Here is a 20,084-nt window from a genome sequence, read left to right as displayed (position 1 = left end):
GGATAAATGAAATTGTTAATTTATTTTACTTTACATGTGAGTCATGTGAATCCTGTTACACACATATAATAAAAAATATAAACATTTAAAAAGTTTTTGGTTTTTTTTGTTTTTTTAAACCCCGTCTCAGTCACGTGACGACACATTTGGGGTCAAAGTTCGTGTCGATGATCTCAGCTGACGCTGTCTCGGTTAGCTAATGGCTGAATTAGACATCGGGAAGCATTGCCAGGTTGATTCCTGCAATCTGAAAGGTCCGTTGTATTTTTTGTGTGAAGCACAGTAAATAAAGATGTTGGGGTGCGACTTTATTCTGTTGTTTTAATTATTATGAAAACGCCAATCGTCTTTTTTTTAGCATGCTTAGCCTGTGCGCTAACGCTTGTTAGCGTTGGTTCCCTCGGATAAAACTCAATTTATTATCCATCTTTCTTCTCTAAAACTACAAACTCCCACAAGGAAATTCAGCTCGGTCTTTAAATGAGTTACGACAGTTGTACTCTTAATGTTATGTAAATATAAGTAACGTGAATGAAGCTGATTGAAAGTGTCAGACTAGTTTAATGAGCTACTTTGGGGTAAATTGTTAGATCTCATCGTTTGAACTGGACAAGTGTACTTATGGTCCTTGTTCACAACATATTTAATACGTTCTCTGTTCTTCTCACAGACTTTCTGCCATTTGTTTGTGATTCCTGCGGTGGTGTTTTCTGGTAAGGCTTCAAGTCAGGTTTTTTGTTTTTTTCTTATGTGCATCTGTTAGCGTGTTGTTACGAATACTGTAATATATATATATATATATAATATTTGTATAGTGTTGTTTTAATGTCGTTAACTGACCCCACACTAAGTGTTAAATCCCTTTTTGTGTTCTAGTCGCTGTTGCTTCTTTTGTATTGAAGTGGACCAAACTGAAATAGTCTTCTGTCTATAAAGTTACATAAATAAGAAATACTTATAAAAACACCCCAGAGGCCTCTGAGTGAGGTCAAAATACCCAGGGTATTTTAGCATTATCTGGATTCACTCACCTTAACATTGATAGTCAGGTAAAGAGGTCACACAAAGCTGGTTATCATTTGCTCTGGTAACCCAGGGTTTCCCCTGAAACGTAACTGGTCAGATGATCTTTACAATCGCAAATATGCTCAGTAGAACAGCTGATTTTATAAAGGAAGTTGACTCTATATACATGGGAAAATATAAAAACATCTACACACCTACAGTCGGTGTGAGAGGAAAATTACTGTCGAGTACAGTATTTAAAATGTGCACTTTGGTCAGTAAGACTGGAGAAGAGCTACCATTTTAATACAGTTTTGTCTATTTAAATCCAGGAAAGTAAACTTGGTTAAAATGCTGTGTGACCAGACTCATTATAACAACTCTTCCATTAAGACACAGGAGAATCAGGTGGATTATAATTGGGTATTTCATTAAGTTAATGCTTAAAGGACAATTTTAGTTTTTATTCTCTTAGCTGCAGCCTTGGTAGTGTTTGATGGGCTGAGTAAAGAGTAAAGATTAATTATAAAATTAGAATTCAAAGGTCAGCTTAATCTAGTTGCAAACTCAATAAAAGGTCCAGGAGTACAAAAAGGTGTCCTGTTTTAAGATCATATATTAATTTTTATAGACCAATAAAATTGTTGTAAAATTGTTTGCAGCCAAAAGGAGAAAAAAAAAAAACAAGGAATAAAGTTGGCACTAAGAATACAAGGAAACAAAAAGATATTAGACGCTATTGAAAAACTTTAGACCCTCCTACTGTCTGCGCACTCATGTCAGAGGGATTTTCCAAGATTGGTGACGCTGTTTTTCAGGGAAAGGTCATACCTGTTGTTCTCTTATCTGGAATATAACCTGCTGCAGAGCAGATTAGGTTCTTAACATAGGTTACCATGACAATAAACTCTGGTAAAAACATAACCAGCTTCGTAGTACGGAAAACTCAGGCTTATATCAGAAGTTATCTGGTTAAGATAATTCAGGTGTGAATTTTTCATTTTCACCTCAGATAAATGCATTTTTGTTCCTTTCAGTCTCGAGCACAGAAGCAGAGATGAACACTCATGTTCAAAGGTATCCTGAGCTGTTAAATAAATTAGCTTAATATCTTTCTCTAATATTATCAGGACAACAAATACATTTCTCTTTATGACTGAAGCCTTTCTTCACTCTATCTTTTTTTTCTTTTTAGGAGTCAGTAAAAAGGGAATCCGGGACAGCGGGTGGAACTACAAGTTATCCGTGCTCATTTGAAGACTGCAACGGAAAAGAATTGTTACCAGTTATATGTCCGCAGTGTGAAAAACATTTCTGTTTGGCGTAGGTTACCAACTTTAATGAACTTTTCTGATCCTGTTCATGGCAGAAAAAGTTTAAACCTCCGATCGCATAATTTTTATTAATTCAGAACTAACTAGAACTAATAAACTGACTGTTTTGTCTTCATAGCCACCGACATCAAGATGATCACAAGTGTGAGAAGCTGGAAGTCCAAAAACCTCGAATGCAAGCCACCAAAGAGCTGGTGCAGAAGATTGTAGGTTAGTTAATGTAGTCCGGAGTTTCTTCTGTCATTCCTCTTTTGTCCACATGGGATCAGTATTAAACAACTGCCTTCCCTCTTGTGTGCCTGTTCCCTTTGACCTGTTAACCTGGATTTTGTTTTCCTTTGTGTCTGGCGGCCGCTCAGAGTCAAAAGATGGATCCAAAAGTAAAGGGCGCAGAGGAGCAAAGAACAGTGCAACCGCAGCAAAGGTGGCACTGATGAAGCTGAAGTTGCATGCTGCAGGAGACAAGGGGCTGCCGCAGGTAAAATCCCAACTGTTGATACTTTTATTTTGACACTTTACTGTCTGCTCAGTTTCTTGTGTATAGATTACTGCATGTTAAACATATCTTGTCATCCACCTGCCATTATTCAATTTCTTTTATTTTTACTTTCTAGACAGAGAGAACCTACTTTCAGGTGTATCTTCCTAAAGAATTTAAAGACTCCAGCAAGCCCATGTTCTTCTGTTCCAAATGGAGCGTGGGGAAAGTGGTGGATTATGCAGCCTCTTTGGCTGGCCTCAAGAACAACAATAACGTGCTGACAGCTAAGGTAAGAGAACAGAGGGGTGTACTACAAATAGCAATATTGATGGGTTAGTGAAGTATGTTGAGCTTAAAGTCGGCGTTGTCTGTGTCACAACATCCCAAAAGGTTGATTCTGTTCATCTGGACATAGCGTTTCAGTGGGAGAAACATTTCGACACTCATCCAAGTTACTTCCCCAAACTTATAAACAGTGCCTTTGCACAATGACTGAAACTAGCACCACTGAATGAACAATGGTGGCTGTCTTTTTACCACCGTAGGTTACTGTAGCAACAAATGCTTTGGTATTTGTTGCATTAATACTGTAAGGTGTGTATAGGCAAGTGCTGTTTGTGTATACACACATTAGAGCATAACTTTTTACTATTCTCTAAGTGAGAAGGAATACATTATGAAACCCGTTCGACCATACCTTAGTAACACTACTTAAGCAAGCCCTGCAGTAAAGCTACAGTAGCCCAAAATGTGCTGCGTGGTGACAGGCAATTTATTTTTCATACCATCCCAGGAATTTAGCTGATGATACAGCAAATAAATGTTTGTCCTGGAATTGTGTGTAATAGAAGCCACATTAGAAAATTGATTGGTCTGTTTGTAAGCCATTTATCACTCAAAATATTAAATCACTGAAATTAATGTCACTTTGATAAATAGATTTCACAGTCCCCTTCATTAGACTGTTAGGAATAGACAGCAACATAAGAGCACGCTCAGTGGGGAAAATAAATATATTACCTAAATATTAACGATTTTCTGCAGCATTCCCATCTTGCCTTATTTGCTAAACCTATCACTGTTTGTTTTTTCTCTTACACACGCTTTTGCTTTCAGAACTGCTTTAATTCTTCATGGTATAGATTCAACAGGTCTGCGTGCCTAAATGCATTGAGTTGTTGCACATATTACCCACCACAGTTACAGTTTTATATCTAGACAAAGCTGTGTAGCATCATGCACAACTCTTAACAGTATCCTCTTCTCTTTAATTGCAGAAGCTGCGGTTATGTCATCCTCAGACAGGTGAGGCTTTTCAGATGGATGACACCCTGCTCTCTCTGTTGGCTCACCCAGAAATTCCTCTGTATAATGGGGGAAATGTCATTCTGGAGTATCTGGACAATGAGTGCACAGGCCTGAATGATATTTCTGACTATATCACACAGAACTGACCAGTCACATCAAATCCAGACACTGAATAATTTCTGTGTGCAGTTTTTATTTATGCAAATAAATTGCCATTTTATAAATGTTGCTTTGGGTTTTACTTTCAAGCTGAAAAGAGAGCAAAGCTCCCTGAGAGCTTAATGGAGTTGTGCAGTTAAACAAGTACACCATCTCTATAATGATGTTGCGGTAAATGGAAGTAAACACGACCCAGGTGAGACTTGAACCCACAATCCCCAGCTCCGGAGGCTGATGCCTTATCCATTAGGCCACTGGGCCCTTTTGTCAGCCAGATTCATCACTTTTAAAACAATGCTGTATTTTTAAGGAACACAAAGTCAACACTGTGTTCTAAGAAGCTGAAGTTAAAACAAGAAGAAGCAGCTAAGTTTCCTGAGTGTGCGTTACATATACAAGATCCTACAGCTTTTAACCCTCCTGTCCACATCTCAAATATTTTAGAGACTAAAGAGAAAGATGGAAAAGTGTCCTTCACACAATCACTGGCCTCAATTTTCTTGTGTCTTTATTTTTTAAGTCACATATATCAAAAATCCAGACTCTCACTCTTCGTTAGTAGGGTTTTCCACCTAGACATTCTCTTTGCTCAGCATTCAGTTTGTGGGACTCTAGCAGGCTATGAGCCCCTGAAGTTACTATTGTATGTAAGAACTATCAAACAGAAACAGAACTTGTTTTCCCAGTACCCAAACTCTCACAGTGGTTTTATCTTCAGTGAAATTTAGGCTTGTGATGATTGCGTTCATTATTTAAAATATTAAATACAAATTTCCCACGTGTGGGACTAACGAAGGTTATCTTATCTTACAAGTTTAGTCGATTCATGTAAATGAGCCTTTGTCACAGTATGCAACTTGAACTGTTTTTGTGGGAATGGTAACACATTAAATGATGTAAGAAGTAGCAGCACCATAGATTTAGCTGGTCACTAACTTAATCTTATCCAGAACTTTTGTAGACTTCACAACCACAGTTCTCACACTTTAATTGCAGCTACCTTATGAGTGACCCAGGTGGGACTTGAACCCACAATCCCCAGCTCCGGAGGCTGATGCCTTGTCCATTAGGCCACTGGGCCAGTTTATCAGCCACTTTCATCACTTTTAAAACAATGCTATGAAATCTATTTTGTTTTAAAAATCCCATTAAATATAGATACAGCAAATTGAACAACACGTAATAGACAGCATAAAATACATAAAACCAAGTCTAAAAGGCTTTAAAAGAGGTGGTTACTGCCTTATCACCAAAGCCAGTTTTTTCCAGAGCTAAGGGGCCTTGACGGCAACACCCTCAAATGTCAAATCATCTTTTTTTTGCTTTGTAGCACGGAGGGTGGGGGGGGGGGGATAATGAATAATTATTTATATTTGATATATGTATAATACTTGAGTATTTTAATGTGTTGATTGACTGCTTCGATTAACGGAAGAGAAGAAAGGTCTATAAAACAAAACAACACAAAACAAAACAAGTTTAGTTTCTAAATACACAGTAACCTGGGGACCTGGGGCCAATCATATTAGTCATATTTATATTGATGGATTATTTCAGCCAATGACAAGGGACCACAAACAAGCGTGGGCGGGCTCCTTTAGCAAGGCGTATAAAAGAAAGGGGGCTGGGTTTTACCAGTACATTAGATTCCGCTGTTTTGATGAGAATAGATGTCTTTGCGGTAGTCGACGATTTGTAGCAACCGTAACCAGATTATATATATTTTCACGACGTTAGGTAGCTCGTTGCTGCTTTTCTGATCGAGTCGCTCTGAAAAAGGCGGCTTGATCTCGCTAATAAAGGTCGCTTTGTAAATTAGGTCGGAAGGGATGCCGCTGCAGACAGACTCCGACGGACGCCAAGAGTCTTTGGATGTAATCTCATCGCACTTAATCGGCAAGAGCAGCTTTTCTATAAACTTAAAAAGCCTCAGAATAACTCATTCTCGACCGAGTGTTTGTGTAAGATGCTTAAGCTCGAGTGCGAACTAAAGGCTGTTCTGTGAAGTGAAGACAGGAGCGCAATTGTCAGTAAGCTAACTTAGCTACCGTTAGCTGGTCGCCCCACAGAGCGCGGTTCGGTTATCTTCAGCACCCTGCTGGTCACAGAGGGGCGAGTATCTACCGAGACAGCCCACTGCTCGAGTTTTGGACCGTCTGTTTTCGGCCAGTGTCGAAAATACTGCCTGGTAAGTGATTTATATGGGAACCAGGAAGACGGCTTGTCAACTAAATGTAGAGCAGAGTGGGGGAGGGGCAGCTGCTTCTGTTTTGATCTGCAAGTTGTCCTCGAGGGGCGCTGCAGCCCCCTCTCCGCTAAATAACACCATTGTTTATCTGCTCGTCGCTGATTTTTAACTCGCTGTGTAATGACTTTATAAGGCTGGCACTGTGCAGGCATGTTAAAACTCCAAGTTATCGTTTCCTTAAGAGACCTGCAGTGGAAACCTGTTGTGAATGCAAGCTAAACAGCATGTGTATGTTTATCTTTATGGTTCTTGCAGACTACAATGAAGCTGTTGGAAAACTCCAGCTTTGAAGCTCTCAGCTCCCGGCTGTGTGTTGAAACAGGGGAGTCCCGCATACTTGGCAGGTAAGACTTCCATTTCTACTTTTTCCCCCCATTTTGAATGATCAGTGAAATGAGTAGATGCGACCAAAGAATGTAGGAATTCAGAGGATATAAAAAATGTATAAACTATTTATAAAGTCCTCAGTATTAAAAATGCACTGTGGTGTAAGTGTGTTTCACATGATTTGGGTTAGGTGTGCTGGTGACTCACGGGTTAAAAAAAATGGCACAGGGTCTGTCTGTTTGTTTGTGGACATGTAGGCAACATTTCAGACAGGTGACTGGTCCCCTGAGAACGTTTTGGGTATTAACTGAAATTTTTTTTTAGGTCTTTCTGCTGCACTTGAATGCCACACAAAGTTCAGTTGCAGTGCTTGTAGTTTTTGCATATTTAAGACGTGGTACATTAGCCCACCTGATTGTGATGCATGCAGAGTTTATTTGAGTAACAAATTCTTCTGTTCCAGAAGTGCAGGTTTTACGAGGTTGCACCTCTAAAGTTTAACCACTAAACTTTGCAGGCTTGCAGTGTAAGCAAAAGTTTTCCTCATACAGGAGAGATCTACCACTGATGTCATGGAAATGAGTGGTAGATGGTGCGAGAGGTGCGGCTGGCTCACAGTTCATGTACACTCCTCATAAGCGGGGTAGTAGAGCAAACAGCACCTGCGTGTTATGCAACATCATGGTAACGCTTTACCTCTGATGGCCTAAACTCAGAGCCTGCAGTGAAGGTTAATTTATAACTGACAGCTCTTGCTGTCAGCTTGGCAAACTGTAATATATATCGGCGTGTTGTCGATTATGCAAAGCCTCCAGCGGGGCCCGAGGATACGGTGACAGTGTGGTTACATAAAGAGCAGTGGGCTGTGTGTGGAGTTATGCAGCTCGGTCTGCTGTTCTGTCTTTCTGGGGTGTGTGGGCGGTGGTTGTGACCTCAAGTGACGCAGATCACGGTGTCCTCTCACAGCGCGCTGTGGTTATTTCTGAGACTGTTGTGAAGTGTTATTTAGCAGATGTATACATGCACACATACACTACATAGTATCAGGACGGTGCTGATGAAGCAGCTGCAAAGGCTGCTTAGTGGATTTGGAGACAGCTCATCATAGCAGACTTTAGCTGAGAATTAACTGAACAGGCTTCCAGCGCAGATTATGGTATTTTCATGCAGGCAAAAAAAAATAAAATAAAACCGTAGTCAATTTATTCAGAGGATGCATAAATTACCTGAAAGAAGGCAGCTGGTGTTCTATGTGAAGATTGTGTGTTTCCTACTGAAAACGGAAAAGTAAGGCAGTAAATAAGAATTGGTAATACAGTAATAATGAAATGCATATGTCTTTACTCTTTTCTACTCTGAGCACTCAAAGTGCTCTATACAAGATGTGTAATTCACCTATTTACACACACATTAATAGAAAACGCTAACTTCAAGCGCTTTCTGTCTGAGGTTAGATAACATTCGCACAAAGATCAATGTATCGAGATGATCTCTATAACGGTTATACCTCTGGTCTCTACCGAAGTAATAATGGGTTTGTGTTTTTCATGAGTTTTTACTTGAATTCAGGTGAGATTCAGCTAAGTTTTCAAAGTGTGCTTATTTGCTTTGGGTTGGTTTTTATTTCAGTGAACTGAGAACCTTTGCAGACACAGTGAACTGAAATGTTTCTTTATGCCTAGTTTTAAGTTTAGTTGTTAAGTTATTTGTTTTGTTTGCAGCTCAGCTGTGGTTTGTGTGTGTAATACTAGGGCAGTTATTTCCACCATGATGTCCTCTGATGTCCCTATAATTAGCTTGTCAGCCTTGGCGAGGGTCTTAGCACTCAAGTGTATCCTCCAAGTTGCACAACCTTTGCTCTTGTGTAACCTCTTGGTGAGAGGGTGCAAAATAAACAACTGCACAGCAGTCTGCTGCTATGCTCTCATATATCTCAGCAGCATGTGACCTAGAAACATGAAAGAGCACGCAGGAAATGTTAGCCACGACTTGTCAGGCAGTCCTGCAGATATGGCTCTGGTGAAAGGAACAGGCTGTCTTGTTGAACGTGTAATAGCTTGTAGATATCTAGAGTTAAGTTATGTGTTGATAGTTATTAACTCCCAACTATCCTAAAACAAACGAACCTACATTGCAGTTTAATGAAAAAAAACAACAACAACAAAAAAAAAAAATGGAGTCCTTCCCATTTCAGAAGAGGTGTTTGTGTATTTGGCATTAAAGGTGGTGATCATGGAGAACACATTTGATAGAAATCGGAGTTTTCAGGTTGTTTTGGCTTTTTGATGAACAGATCAATAAAGCTTTCTGTCATTGCACTACTGATTTTGATTTGGTTCTGGTTAAACCCTTTTTGGGTGGGTGCCAGTAATTTCTCTATGTAAAGAATAAGTCTTTATCAAAGGTTTCTTGGAACAATATTTGTTTGTGTTCATTAATTTAATTTCAGAGGGGGGCGGTTTTTAAAATGAATTTCATCAAAATGTCCTGGAGTGGCCCATCTGTTATGCAATCATGTGTTTAATCCTGCTGGGATATTAAAATAGTTTCCAGTGATTCGGCCGCACCCTCCTATCGTCATGTTTACATCGTCCAGCTCTTGAATGTTTTTCGCCGCTTTCTGCCCCGCAGGATCGAGAGCTACTCCTGCAAGATGGCAGGAGACGATAAACACATGTTCAAGCAGTTCTGCCAGGAGGGGGAGCCGCATGTCCTGGAGGCCCTCTCCCCTCCTCAGTCCACCAGCGCCACCAGCCCTTCACAGTGAGTACTGCAGGCCAGGTTCAGCACGTTTGGAAGATGAGGAAATTAAATACTTTGGTTTAAAACAAAAACCATGATGTTCATTTCTGTGCAGGCTGGGGAAAAGCAGCGAGGACGGAGAAAACCCTCTGAGCGACAAGTGTTGCAGGAAGACTCTTTTCTACCTCATCACCACGCTCAACGAGTCCTTCAGGCCGGACTATGACTTCAGCGCCGCGCGAGCTCACGAGTTCAGCCGAGAGCCCAGCCTCAACTGGGTCAGGATGCCGGTCCGAAGCGAAACTCTCTGGAATGAGAAAAAACAATTTGCTTCAAAGATTGCTTTTCTTTTTCTGTCCAGGTGGCTAACGCAGTGAACAGCAGTCTGTTCTCAGCAGTGGGAGAAGAGTTTAACTCTTTGGGACCCGAGCTGTGGAACGCTATCGACCAGGAGATCAACCTGCAGGGCTGTGACATTTACAGGTAGGTGCTGAGATCAGTTAACGCTGCAGAGCGATCCATGTGGTGTGGAATAAATCTGTTTTAAGCTTGAATATCTTTTTCTAGCTACAACCCGGATCTGGACTCAGACCCTTTTGGTGAAGAGGGGAGTCTCTGGTCCTTCAACTACTTCTTCTACAACAAAAAACTGAAGAGGATTGTATTCTTCACATGTCGCTCCGTCAGGTCAGCAGCTACAAGCCTACTGCTCACCTCTACAGACTCTTAACAACTCGCACATCGTGTTTCCCACAGATTTGTGTGTGTGCAGCCAAATCAATTATGAAATGACAACATTAGTAAGTTTCAAACCTCCTCCGTCCTTTGGACATTCTCAAGCTACACCGTCACGTGCTGCCGACAGGTGGCCTTCTTGAGCTTAGTGTAGCACCAATGAACCAGGTTTCCACCTGCTTCACGTTCTGGTTGGAGCACACGCACATCAGATCTACAGAGCAACAGGATGGGTGTTTCCACTCTGCAGCACAAAACTGTAGAGTCGCAGTACATCTGACTGTTGGTCTCATCAATCAATCAAGCAGAAAAGAGGAAATAAAAGTAAAATGCAAAAATGGTTTGCCAAGCCTTCGTACAGCCAGACCAAGTCAAATTCATTATTAGGCAACAGTCAAATCCCTCCACCTGTTCCAGTTAAAATATCCCAGGTTGAATTCACACATAGTGACACAAGGGGGTCTGATCGTGATAATCTTTCTGCAGCGTCCTGAGCGGTTACGGCCGCGGCAGCCTCGACAACGAGCTGGACATGGAGCTGGACGATGAAGAGGAAATGGATGGCTTCACTGAGGACAGGTGAGACTGCTTATTGAACGGCGGGTTTCCTTCACTGTAATATGTGCTGTGCAGTACTTGTTTTTCTATAAATAAAGTTGTCACTTAAATTCTTTTTTTCTTCTCCCAGCTGCCCCAGAGCTCTGTGTGTGTAACCGCCTCAGCCAAAGAGTGTCCAGGCTTTTCCAGTGTCCATCCCCCCGCCTCTTCCTCGCCATCTATTTGCTGCCTTGTCCAAAGCCATTTTCCACCTTCAGACTAATGCATGTTTGATGCCTTCTCTTGCCGGTGGTAAACTTTGTGTTGTGGCGTGGCAGGGTTTTATTTGTATTTGTTTTTAGTTAAATACTCCTGTGTCAGCATAAAACTCCTTCATTTCATTTTCCAGTATTTTGTTTTCCGGGATCCTGAGCTCTGAGCCCATACAGCCACATATGGACTTCTCAACTCCTGCCACATTTCCAAAGAGACCACTTCACGGACACTTAAGAAAGAGGAGGTCTTGTTGTGAACAAGTGGCTCAAAAGGACTGAAAGCAAGTTTAGCTTCTTGCAGATGATGTCACAGAGGAGTCCAGAAACACCAGCATAATTGAAAACTGATGAGGACAAATACAGAGCTGGGTCCATTTAAGACAGGACACAAACATACACACAAAAATCCAGCCGAGGCTGCCTGACTGACTGATAAGCTGAGAGCTCCGTTTCCTCATCTGTTGTTGCTTTTTACGTGTGACAGTGACGTTACTGTGAGAACTCTTTTGAAATCTAAAAATGTTGCATTTATTACTGACTGTATTCTTTAAATCTCCACGGCCAAGGAGAATTATACTCCTGGCGTCTGAGTTGCAGCTTAGAAAACATATCAGCTTTTATCAGATAGTTTCACTGTGTTGTCTAAATCTTTTTTTTTTTTTTTTTTTTTGTCTCCAATTAATCCCTGTTCATTCCTGAATGTGTTGTTTTTCTTTGCTCATTACCTCAGTGCAAAGACTTCATTGAAAAGTGAATGTATAGTAGAAAAAACATGCCGCAGAAAATTCTTTTTAGATGAGAAGCTCTTCGTGTTCCTGAAAAGTACTTAGGAGTTGTGCGTCTTTATCGACTGCCCTGTGCTTCGTTTGATCAGCCATTATATTAAAGATGTGAATAAATTGGTGTTTGTCTTTGAAAAGCAGTGACCTAATGAAAGTTATTATTTTGACTCTGAAATAATTGAAAGTTTAAAACAAACCTTTATTGGAAATAAAACTGATACAGTACAGACATCACCACACAGTATATGATCAGTTCCCTTGCTTTGAGTTTAAGGTAAAAGCTGTAAACCTTGGTGATGCAGTGTCTGGCGGCTGTACGCTTCATCCACTTCCGGTTTGTGTAAAAAGACCTTGCACCAGAACATATCTCAGAGGCACTCTCAGACCAGGATGGTTTGCAGTCAAGATTCAAGCACCTCCATCACCTTTTTTTTTTTTTTGGGCCACTTGCAGAACTTGTAAAAGGAATACAAGGTTTAAAAGTGACACGTGCATAGATCCGTTAGCAAGTTCAAGGAATTAAAGGTGGTCAAAATCACAGGGAGACCGTCAGATTGAAATGCACGGTCCTCCAAGATGCCCAGAACAGGTTGGTTAAGGCGGAGGATCAAGTTATACCTAAACAGCCGAAATTATATTAGGACCATATTTCTGCTATTCCTCATAGCCAAGTGGTTCATGAGTAATGACTTCATATAAACATGTGGCACCTCTTTGAAGGTTTATTTAAGAGGACTGAGATGCCAGAAAGGCTGTTAAAAACTAAAAAGCGTACTGGCAGGGGGCGGGGTTTGCAACATCAGTGACCGTGTGTTAATACAAAACAGGTCTACAAGCAAAATTTAACTATCATAATGCATCATTTAGGAAAAAAAATGTTGCAGTTTGAAATAGTGTTATTAAAACTGAGCTGTGTACTGAAATAACGATGCAGGGTTCATTTTCCAGAGGCTAGAGCAGGGAAAATTTATAGTGCGTCGACACCATTTGGCTCAACAATATACAAGTACAGGCTCAAGGTCGTTAAAAAATAGGATTTCATACTTTACCACATTTTAATACGGCACCATCAGGTTGTAGTGTGAGAAACACCAACAGTGTAGCTTATGAAACTGAAATTATACATAACAGATATACCCCCCCAAAAAAAAAAAAAAGTGTTGACCATGAGAACATTATTGTACAGTAACAACTTGGAACCATTCCTTTAACACCACTGCTTGTAATCCCTTTGTGTCCGAACATAGATGAACTTGTATGGCAAAAAAGGACAGCTGCACCATGTATGGACATCCTCGTGGGGTTTATGATACGATATAATGTAACATGATATGATGAGAAGTATGTCATGTCAATGATGATAGTCTGGTGCCGTACTCCAAAATACTTGCTCCTTAAGCTGGTCTCTGTTCAGGAGAAGAACTGGCTCCATTGTGACAGCGTGCCAACGCTCCTCTCCAAATTTGTCCTAAAATAAAAAAAAACTAAAAAAATAATAATAATAATGCTGTTCCATCCCAGCGGTGCTGAAGGTAGTCAGGCCATTAATGGCAAAGGAATGGGCTATCTGAGTCCGGCTCTGGAGGTCATCCATTCAAGGCCTTGACATAACCTGAAAAAAACGAAGTCAAAGATGAGAATCAGCAGAACTTTTTCCAATGCCTTCAAATTTAATGAGAACCCACGATGGACCTTGTGGCCCAAAGCCACAGACTGAATAAAAGATGGGTGTAGCTGCCATGATGTCACACTCTGGTTTGTGCAGCTCTGTTATGAAACTTTGAGTTGAGAATTTCAGCTGTTGTGACCGTTTTTGAAAGTGAATGTGACGTGCAGGTTTAAAATTCTTCAGCAGTGGTTTCACTTTTCAGACCTCAAAGCTGCATCCCTCTTTTATACTCTACTCCTGTAGAGCACTCCTAATTTGGAAGAGTCAAAGATACCAATCTGTTTTCACAGCTTCAGACAACTTCAGGTAACTTTAAGAGAAGCCAAATTGGATACATTGCAGAGTTGTCCTTCCTCATGTTTCACAAAGCAGAAAATAGTTCACGTTAGACACTTTCACACAGCTGAAAACACCCTGTGTTGTTTTTGTGTTGGATATTTATGTTCTCACTAACTTCCCCTGTTGTCTTACTGCACTTAATGTGCCCCTGTTTTTAACCTTATACACAAACAGCAGTGGGTCATATTTATTTTTAAAGCAGAACTCTGCCACTGATGGCTGCACAAAGCCTCCTGAGGCCTCAGGGCTTAAAAGTAAGCAGATGCAGTGACATCTGGTGGCTCACACGCCTCACAGCCCTGCAGGACAATTTAACACTAATTTTACTGGATAAATGTTGTCCTCATAAGTATGTGGTGTTGGTGTCACTATACTGGAGCACCAAAGCTTGTTGAAAAGTTGTCTGAACAGAATATAGAGTTTCACAAACGAGCAAACAAAAAAAAACCCAAAACAAGCAGAACAAATAAAACAGCCTAGCGATAAAAAAAAAAAAATACAAAATAAAAAACCTGGAGCAGTAGTTTTTAGGTGAGGTGTTAAATCTGTTAAAGGAGAGTCAATGTCAACAACCAAATCTTTGAATGTTAAAATGAATCGGTGAAAACGAAGATAAAAATACTTCATCTTAGGCTTGTATGGAGATCTGCAGTTTCTGCTTGTTTGGGCCACATCCGTCTCTCAAAAAGCAATTACAGATAGAACAACAGAGACAAAAAACATCTGCATTCCCCGTTTTCTTTTATTGCTCACCGCTTTCATTTCTAAAAAACTAATAAGATCAGTTAGAAACATCTGTGTATTAATTGAGATCTGGTTTGCAGCTGGATGAGGGTGGGATTTCATCATCTAATCCCTGCATTAATTAAAAGTCTGCACACCCTGTCACTCTGTATTTCCTGCTTGTGAAGAATGAGCAGATCTCTCTTACCCCTCTCCCGTAAGTGCACAGCACGACTGTATGTGCCAGGGGTGGTCTTTGATGGAGCTCAGGGTGAGGTATTTAGAGATCTCTGCTGCAGACATACAGTCTTTCATATCCTGCTTATTGGCGAATATCAACACAGCTGCTTTCCGCAGGTCCTGAGGGAGAGCACAGAGAACAATGAAAGCACAACCTTAGTCGCTGCCACTTTTTGAACCACAAACTCTAAACAATGCTGGTGGAGGAAAAGGCTAGCCATCGTCCTGCATTATCGTCATATATGGTCATACTAGGAAGAGTTGAGTGTGTTACCTCATGGGCCAGCATCCTGTAGAGCTCCTCTTTAGAGATAGCCAGCCTCTCTCGGTCTGTGCTGTCCACCACCAGAATGATGAACTGGGGGAAAAAAAAAAAGAAAAAAAAAAAAAGTCCATGTTAAGTGACCTCTTTTCAAAAGGCACAGCAACAAAATGCAAGACAGCGGGTGGGCATTTCCGCTGTGAAACCCTCACAATGGGAAGTGGTGAGTGCTATGCAAAACCCCCCTCTTGAATAAGAAAAAGTGTCTCTGCATGACAAAAAGGCCAAAGGCATGTTAATTTGGAAGAGATGTGAGACACACCATCAAAACCACAGCAACGACCCCCAGAAGATGACACAGACCAACACGTTATTCAACATGAAAGTGACTCAGAGCACAAACTGTTACGTGACCATTTGACTTTACAATCAAAATATAAATACAAGCTACTCCAGTAACTGTAGAGCTACAGTAAAGTCTACTGCATCAGTTTAGCCGCTGTTTGATACAAACACACCTGAATGTTACAGTAGTTTAACTCACCTTTCCATAATAATCAGTCACATAATTAATCTCATAGGTTTTCCTTTTTGCATCCTTAATTCCTGGAACCCGCATTCACATATTTCAGTTACTTTTTTAAACCTATCAATATTCACTTTATATTAATGTGAAAGTGAAAAGCAGGTTCTTAGATTTGAAAATGTTCTTTCAAAAAATATACTGAGTTTACTAACAAATACAACCAATCATTAACAGCTCCTGATTTATATCCTCCTGATCAATTAATTTAGTAGCTGTCAGAGGTTTAAAATAATATCAATAATTGACCATCAATATATTCACAATAAAAGCAGTCAATGCTGAATACTGCCTCTTATAATTCCCAGAAACCTCGACATGGGGTGGTTTACATTATGCCAACTCTCGCTTCTCCCACAACCTAGGAACTGCTCCCAATCAGCCATCATCATCACCTTAATCCATCTTGAGGAATGAGGGAAAAGTTGGCTTGTATAGCAGCTTAGAGCAAGGACACTCAGGTGTATAATCATGTCTTATATCAGGCGACATGATGTATTAATGCTGCACCTCCACATAAAGAACAAAGTTTGCCATCAGGGGAGGAGCTGAAGCTTTGACAGCTTTACCTCCTCCACGCTCACACGTCTTTTTTTGGATCTCTAACACATCACAAGGAGGATATGAGAGAGAGAGATGCAAGTGAATATGTGAGGAGACATTTTAGGATAATGGAATGCTCCCACAGAAAGCATAGGGAACAATGAGGAATTGATCTCTGTATTTAAATCATGAAGCAGCCAAAATGGATATAAACCTTTACTGAATATTGTAAAGAGCGGTCTTTAAGTTCTCATACACATCTGCCTCTGCTGTTTTTCTTTTGACTGTGGGAGCTGACCCCTTTGCTTCTCAGACCGGCCCCTTTGTGAATAGGGTGACCTTTGACTTGGGCGGCCTCTGCTGCCGTCTGTGCTCCGAGCAAACACCAGCTGCTGTGCTCAGGGAGAAAACTGTGCTCGACATTACATGGCTACTGTCGAGTGTGAAAGACTCTGCAAGGTGTTTCTCACCTCTGTATTGGAGTAGTAGGTGTTCCAGGAGGATCTGAGAGACTCCTGCCCACCTATGTCCCACATTAAAAAGTGGGTGTTCTTCACCACTATTTCTTCCACATTGCTTCCGATGGTGGGAGAAGTATGGACCACCTCGTTCATTAGACTGAATAAAACAGAAACGCAAAGTGGGTTTGTGTTTTTCCAACTTTAAAAGCATTCAGGAAGGATGTCTAAGAAAGTTCAAACTGAAAAAAGTACTTACAATTGGTAGAGGATAGTGGTTTTCCCTGCATTATCTAGTCCCACAATGATCACCTTGTGCTCTGGAAAACAAAAATAAAAAAACAAAACAAAACAAAAAAAACTCAGAAATTAATTTGAAAGTATACAGTTTGAAACAAAAACTGGATCCAGCTCACAAAAAGCAATCACACCATTAAATAAAAACCTCAAAAACTTATTTCCTACCTCATGTCTTCCTGACCTACTTTTCCCAAACAAACAAACAAACCTAGACCTACAGTAAACTCTGCTCATTCATATAATGAGCTAGAACATAGAACAACAGTGAGGGTTTGAAGCTGGTGAGAGACAGGCAAACATGACGGGCTAAATGCAGAATTGGAGCAACATGTAGATACTAAAATATTTCAGGCCAGTGTTTTAACTTCTTGCCCTTACGAGGCCTCCGGCTGAGAGGAAGGAAGTCTGGCCAAAGGGCATCGCAGCTCTGAGGGTTTTGATGAACTACATTGGCTTTCCCGAACGTTTTACATGTATATTGCTTCCTTTACAAGAAGCAACATGGGGACAGTCCTGACAGTACAATTACACGGTTTTTCCTGAATACAAAAAAAAAAAAAGTTGGCACCCACCAAAGAGGTTTTGGCCTTCAACCAAAGAGGGGAAAAAAAAAACGAAACAAAAAAACAAAACTCCACAAGAACTGCGACTTTTTTTTTTTTTTTTTTTTACCCCCCCCCCCCAAAAAAAAAATAAAAAAAACAATTTTAATTGACATCATCTTACACTAAAAAAAAAAAAAAAAAAAAAAACAAGACAGGAAAATACTCATCTGTTAACGCAAACTCATTCTGCAATGCATAGCCACGTCCCAAAGGCCCATTTTGGGGCATGAAAAAGTTTAATTATCAAACAATCATCAACAAAAATCCAAACAGATGTCACCACACAGGGAAAAATACGCGTATGATGTACAGAGAAAGGAAACATTTGTTCCTAGAATGCGCTAAAGAATTAAATTTTTTCACAGTTATAAAATTCGGCAAAAATAACACAAAGTGATTCATACACCAAGAAGAAGCACTTCTTGTGTCTCCCACCACATCTCTAGTAATACAATTACATGGTGATGATGACATAGATTCAACTCCTAGTCTGAGTCCCAACAATTTCACCCAGACCACGCAGCGATCTCCTTAAGTAAGTAAGGGAATAGTTTAATCCAGAATTAGGTAACAATGAAAGTAGGTATTTGCCATTCTTAGGGCCAGGCAGTAAATAAGCAATATAACACATGCTAAAGAGCACAAAAATTAATTCCCTATCAGATGATAAATGATGACTGGAATCAAACAGAAAATAAAAATTCTATCTGTAAATATAGCCACATCCTTCATTAATGATTTTCACTTCCCATTCCTCATTATCAAGAAAAATAACACTCACTTACAGTAAGGGGAAAAAAAGCTGAAAGTTGTAGCTGTACAGTTAATGAATACTTGACATTGCATTGGAGGACATTTGGCAAACCCACATTGAATACTTTATTACAGAGGACCAAAACTACCTAAAATCAATTATTTGAAATTTGTTTAGATATTCTTATTTCCCAAAAGCTTATTTTGGTACTTCTTTCGACATATATACATTTCTTTACTGTTCCAAGATGCAAGTGATGAGGAAAGGTGTAAACCTTTTGTCTGTTTAATATATATTTTTTGGGTTGAATTGTATTTTTTCGCAATTTCAGTCCTCCATATTTTAAAACTCGAAATTACATGATAATGTTGGTTATCCAGCTTTGTAACCTATCATAAACAGGAGCAAAATACTAGTTAGACTAGTTCCATTGTTTTAAGTGGACACTTGGAGCCACAACTGAATAATTATATTTGCAGTAAACATCTTTCCAGAAAGTCAAGGAAAAGTTATGTAAGGGCGACGTGTCCTGGACAGTGAGCCAAAGCTGATTGACAACACTGTGAACATACTCCGGTAGGCTCTTAAGGTAATTATATCGGTTGACAAACAGATTAACAGTTACGATGGTAGGTGGCGTCATGCGGATGGAGAGTAGTACCCTGGTTTACAAGTTAAACAAAGACAGTTCAGATGGCAGAGCTTAAGTAAAATAAATAAATAAAATAGATGTGTGGGGAGACAATTCTGCCATCTGTTATTGTCGCACCTCGGCTGCCCTCTTCATGCTAACGGGCTAACAGTTCGCCTTATCCCCGGTTGAGAAGCCGGCGGGAGATAAGTGAGCTGCAAAAACCGACACCCACCTTGGTTACAAAAGAAGCTCCACAGTTTGGCGAGTATGAGGCCCATTGTTAGGGATAAATGCCGATGTCCGTCCCTCTGTGGATAGAGCGACTTTCTCCACTCTGTGGTCCGCACCGTGCAGTCCGCGGCTGGCTGCTTCTAGCTAACACTAGCTCAAAGAGCTCTGGTCTACAAAACACCTCAGCGACCTTTTCAATGCGAACTCCATCTAAAACATCTAAGCCATGAAGCTAAAACCAGATCTAAAACAATACCGTGATGAGTTATTATTGTGTAGGTGTAAGTAAAGCCTAAAGCCCCCACAAGAAGTACAAATAATCCCTGGGTGTACAGAGCAGCCCTGTGTAGTCTCCGTGAGCATCGACTCTTCTCTTCTTCTGCCCGTTAGCTTCCACTTGTCCGGTGAATAAAAGCAATCCCGACTGCTCAGTTATCTTCCGGTTACGTGATGACGTTTACGCATCGTGGCATGTTTGTCTTTTAAATCTCCAATTTCTGCTTTTTTTTTTTTTGTTTAGGAATATTTCTTATCAATGAAGCCAAGCCGCTAACACTTCAATCCCACCTTTATTTGCTTCTAAATTATATTGCTTATAACTATAACATTCCTAAGGAAAAGGAGTTTAGCCAACATTTTAAACAAAAAGTTTTATAATGTTTAAATGTTATAATTTTAAATGTTTTACTATGTTGATAAAGTTTTTACTTGTTATGTTATATAAACTAATTTTTATGCAACTTTGATGGATATATTATTTTATAACTTGCTTTACTGTTTAAACACAACAAAAAAGACAAAGATTTATGC

At 40.2% G+C, this 20,084-nt stretch overlaps 3 protein-coding genes and 2 non-coding genes across 5 annotated transcripts; 2 read left to right on the top strand and 3 right to left on the bottom strand.

Moving 5' to 3' along the window:
• The first annotated feature begins 156 nt into the window (after positions 1-156).
• On the top strand, positions 157-4,356 carry zfand1 (zinc finger, AN1-type domain 1). Its single transcript, XM_063483846.1, has 8 exons — positions 157-254; positions 671-713; positions 2,043-2,082; positions 2,201-2,328; positions 2,458-2,549; positions 2,699-2,817; positions 2,954-3,109; positions 4,098-4,356. The coding sequence occupies exons 1-8, from the start codon at positions 200-202 to the stop codon at positions 4,272-4,274; spliced, it is 810 nt and encodes a 269-aa protein (XP_063339916.1). The 5' UTR covers positions 157-199; the 3' UTR covers positions 4,275-4,356.
• Positions 4,357-4,475: 119 nt separating this feature from the next.
• Positions 4,476-4,548, bottom strand: trnar-ccg (transfer RNA arginine (anticodon CCG)). Its single transcript has one exon. It is a non-coding gene; the product is annotated as a tRNA-Arg (tRNA).
• Positions 4,549-5,295: 747 nt separating this feature from the next.
• Positions 5,296-5,368, bottom strand: trnar-ccg (transfer RNA arginine (anticodon CCG)). Its single transcript has one exon. It is a non-coding gene; the product is annotated as a tRNA-Arg (tRNA).
• A 551-nt stretch (positions 5,369-5,919) lies between these two features.
• Positions 5,920-12,050, top strand: maf1b (MAF1 homolog, negative regulator of RNA polymerase III b). Its single transcript, XM_063483466.1, has 8 exons — positions 5,920-6,475; positions 6,791-6,879; positions 9,494-9,625; positions 9,720-9,882; positions 9,966-10,087; positions 10,172-10,291; positions 10,826-10,918; positions 11,028-12,050. The coding sequence occupies exons 2-8, from the start codon at positions 6,797-6,799 to the stop codon at positions 11,050-11,052; spliced, it is 738 nt and encodes a 245-aa protein (XP_063339536.1). The 5' UTR covers positions 5,920-6,475; positions 6,791-6,796; the 3' UTR covers positions 11,053-12,050.
• Positions 12,051-12,111: 61 nt separating this feature from the next.
• arl8 (ADP-ribosylation factor-like 8) lies at positions 12,112-19,685 on the bottom strand. The gene is made up of 6 exons (XM_063483467.1): positions 19,276-19,685; positions 17,010-17,070; positions 16,763-16,910; positions 15,179-15,262; positions 14,873-15,024; positions 12,112-13,545 (listed from the first exon to the last, which is right to left on the bottom strand). The coding sequence occupies exons 1-6, from the start codon at positions 19,319-19,321 to the stop codon at positions 13,497-13,499; spliced, it is 540 nt and encodes a 179-aa protein (XP_063339537.1). The 5' UTR covers positions 19,322-19,685; the 3' UTR covers positions 12,112-13,496.
• Positions 19,686-20,084: the final 399 nt, after the last annotated feature.

The sequence above is a fragment of the Pelmatolapia mariae genome, linkage group LG9 (genome assembly GCF_036321145.2).
Source record: "Pelmatolapia mariae isolate MD_Pm_ZW linkage group LG9, Pm_UMD_F_2, whole genome shotgun sequence".
NCBI lineage: Eukaryota > Metazoa > Chordata > Actinopteri > Cichliformes > Cichlidae > Pelmatolapia > Pelmatolapia mariae.
Note: the sequence above shows the minus strand (reverse complement) of the source record. Positions and strands in the feature narration are given on the sequence as shown.

Excerpts from the sequence above, each read along its gene's own strand:
- zfand1 (XM_063483846.1), top strand. The coding sequence starts at position 200 with ATGGCTGAATTAGACATCGGGAAGCATTGCCAGGTTGATTCCTGCAAT. Across the intron at positions 255-670 it reads TGATTCCTGCAATCTGAAAG|ACTTTCTGCCATTTGTTTGT; the intron begins GTCCGTTGTATT and ends TTCTTCTCACAG. Across the intron at positions 2,818-2,953 it reads GAGACAAGGGGCTGCCGCAG|ACAGAGAGAACCTACTTTCA; the intron begins GTAAAATCCCAA and ends TTTACTTTCTAG.
- arl8 (XM_063483467.1), bottom strand. The coding sequence starts at position 19,321 with ATGGGCCTCATACTCGCCAAACTGTGGAGCTTCTTTTGTAACCAAG. Across the intron at positions 15,263-16,762 it reads CCTACTACTCCAATACAGAG|TTCATCATTCTGGTGGTGGA; the intron begins GTGAGAAACACC and ends TTTTTCCCCCAG. Across the intron at positions 13,546-14,872 it reads TGTGCACTTACGGGAGAGGG|GTTATGTCAAGGCCTTGAAT; the intron begins GTAAGAGAGATC and ends CGTTTTTTTCAG.
- maf1b (XM_063483466.1), top strand. The coding sequence starts at position 6,797 with ATGAAGCTGTTGGAAAACTCCAGCTTTGAAGCTCTCAGCTCCCGGCTG. Across the intron at positions 9,626-9,719 it reads AGCGCCACCAGCCCTTCACA|GCTGGGGAAAAGCAGCGAGG; the intron begins GTGAGTACTGCA and ends ATTTCTGTGCAG. Across the intron at positions 10,292-10,825 it reads TTCACATGTCGCTCCGTCAG|CGTCCTGAGCGGTTACGGCC; the intron begins GTCAGCAGCTAC and ends ATCTTTCTGCAG.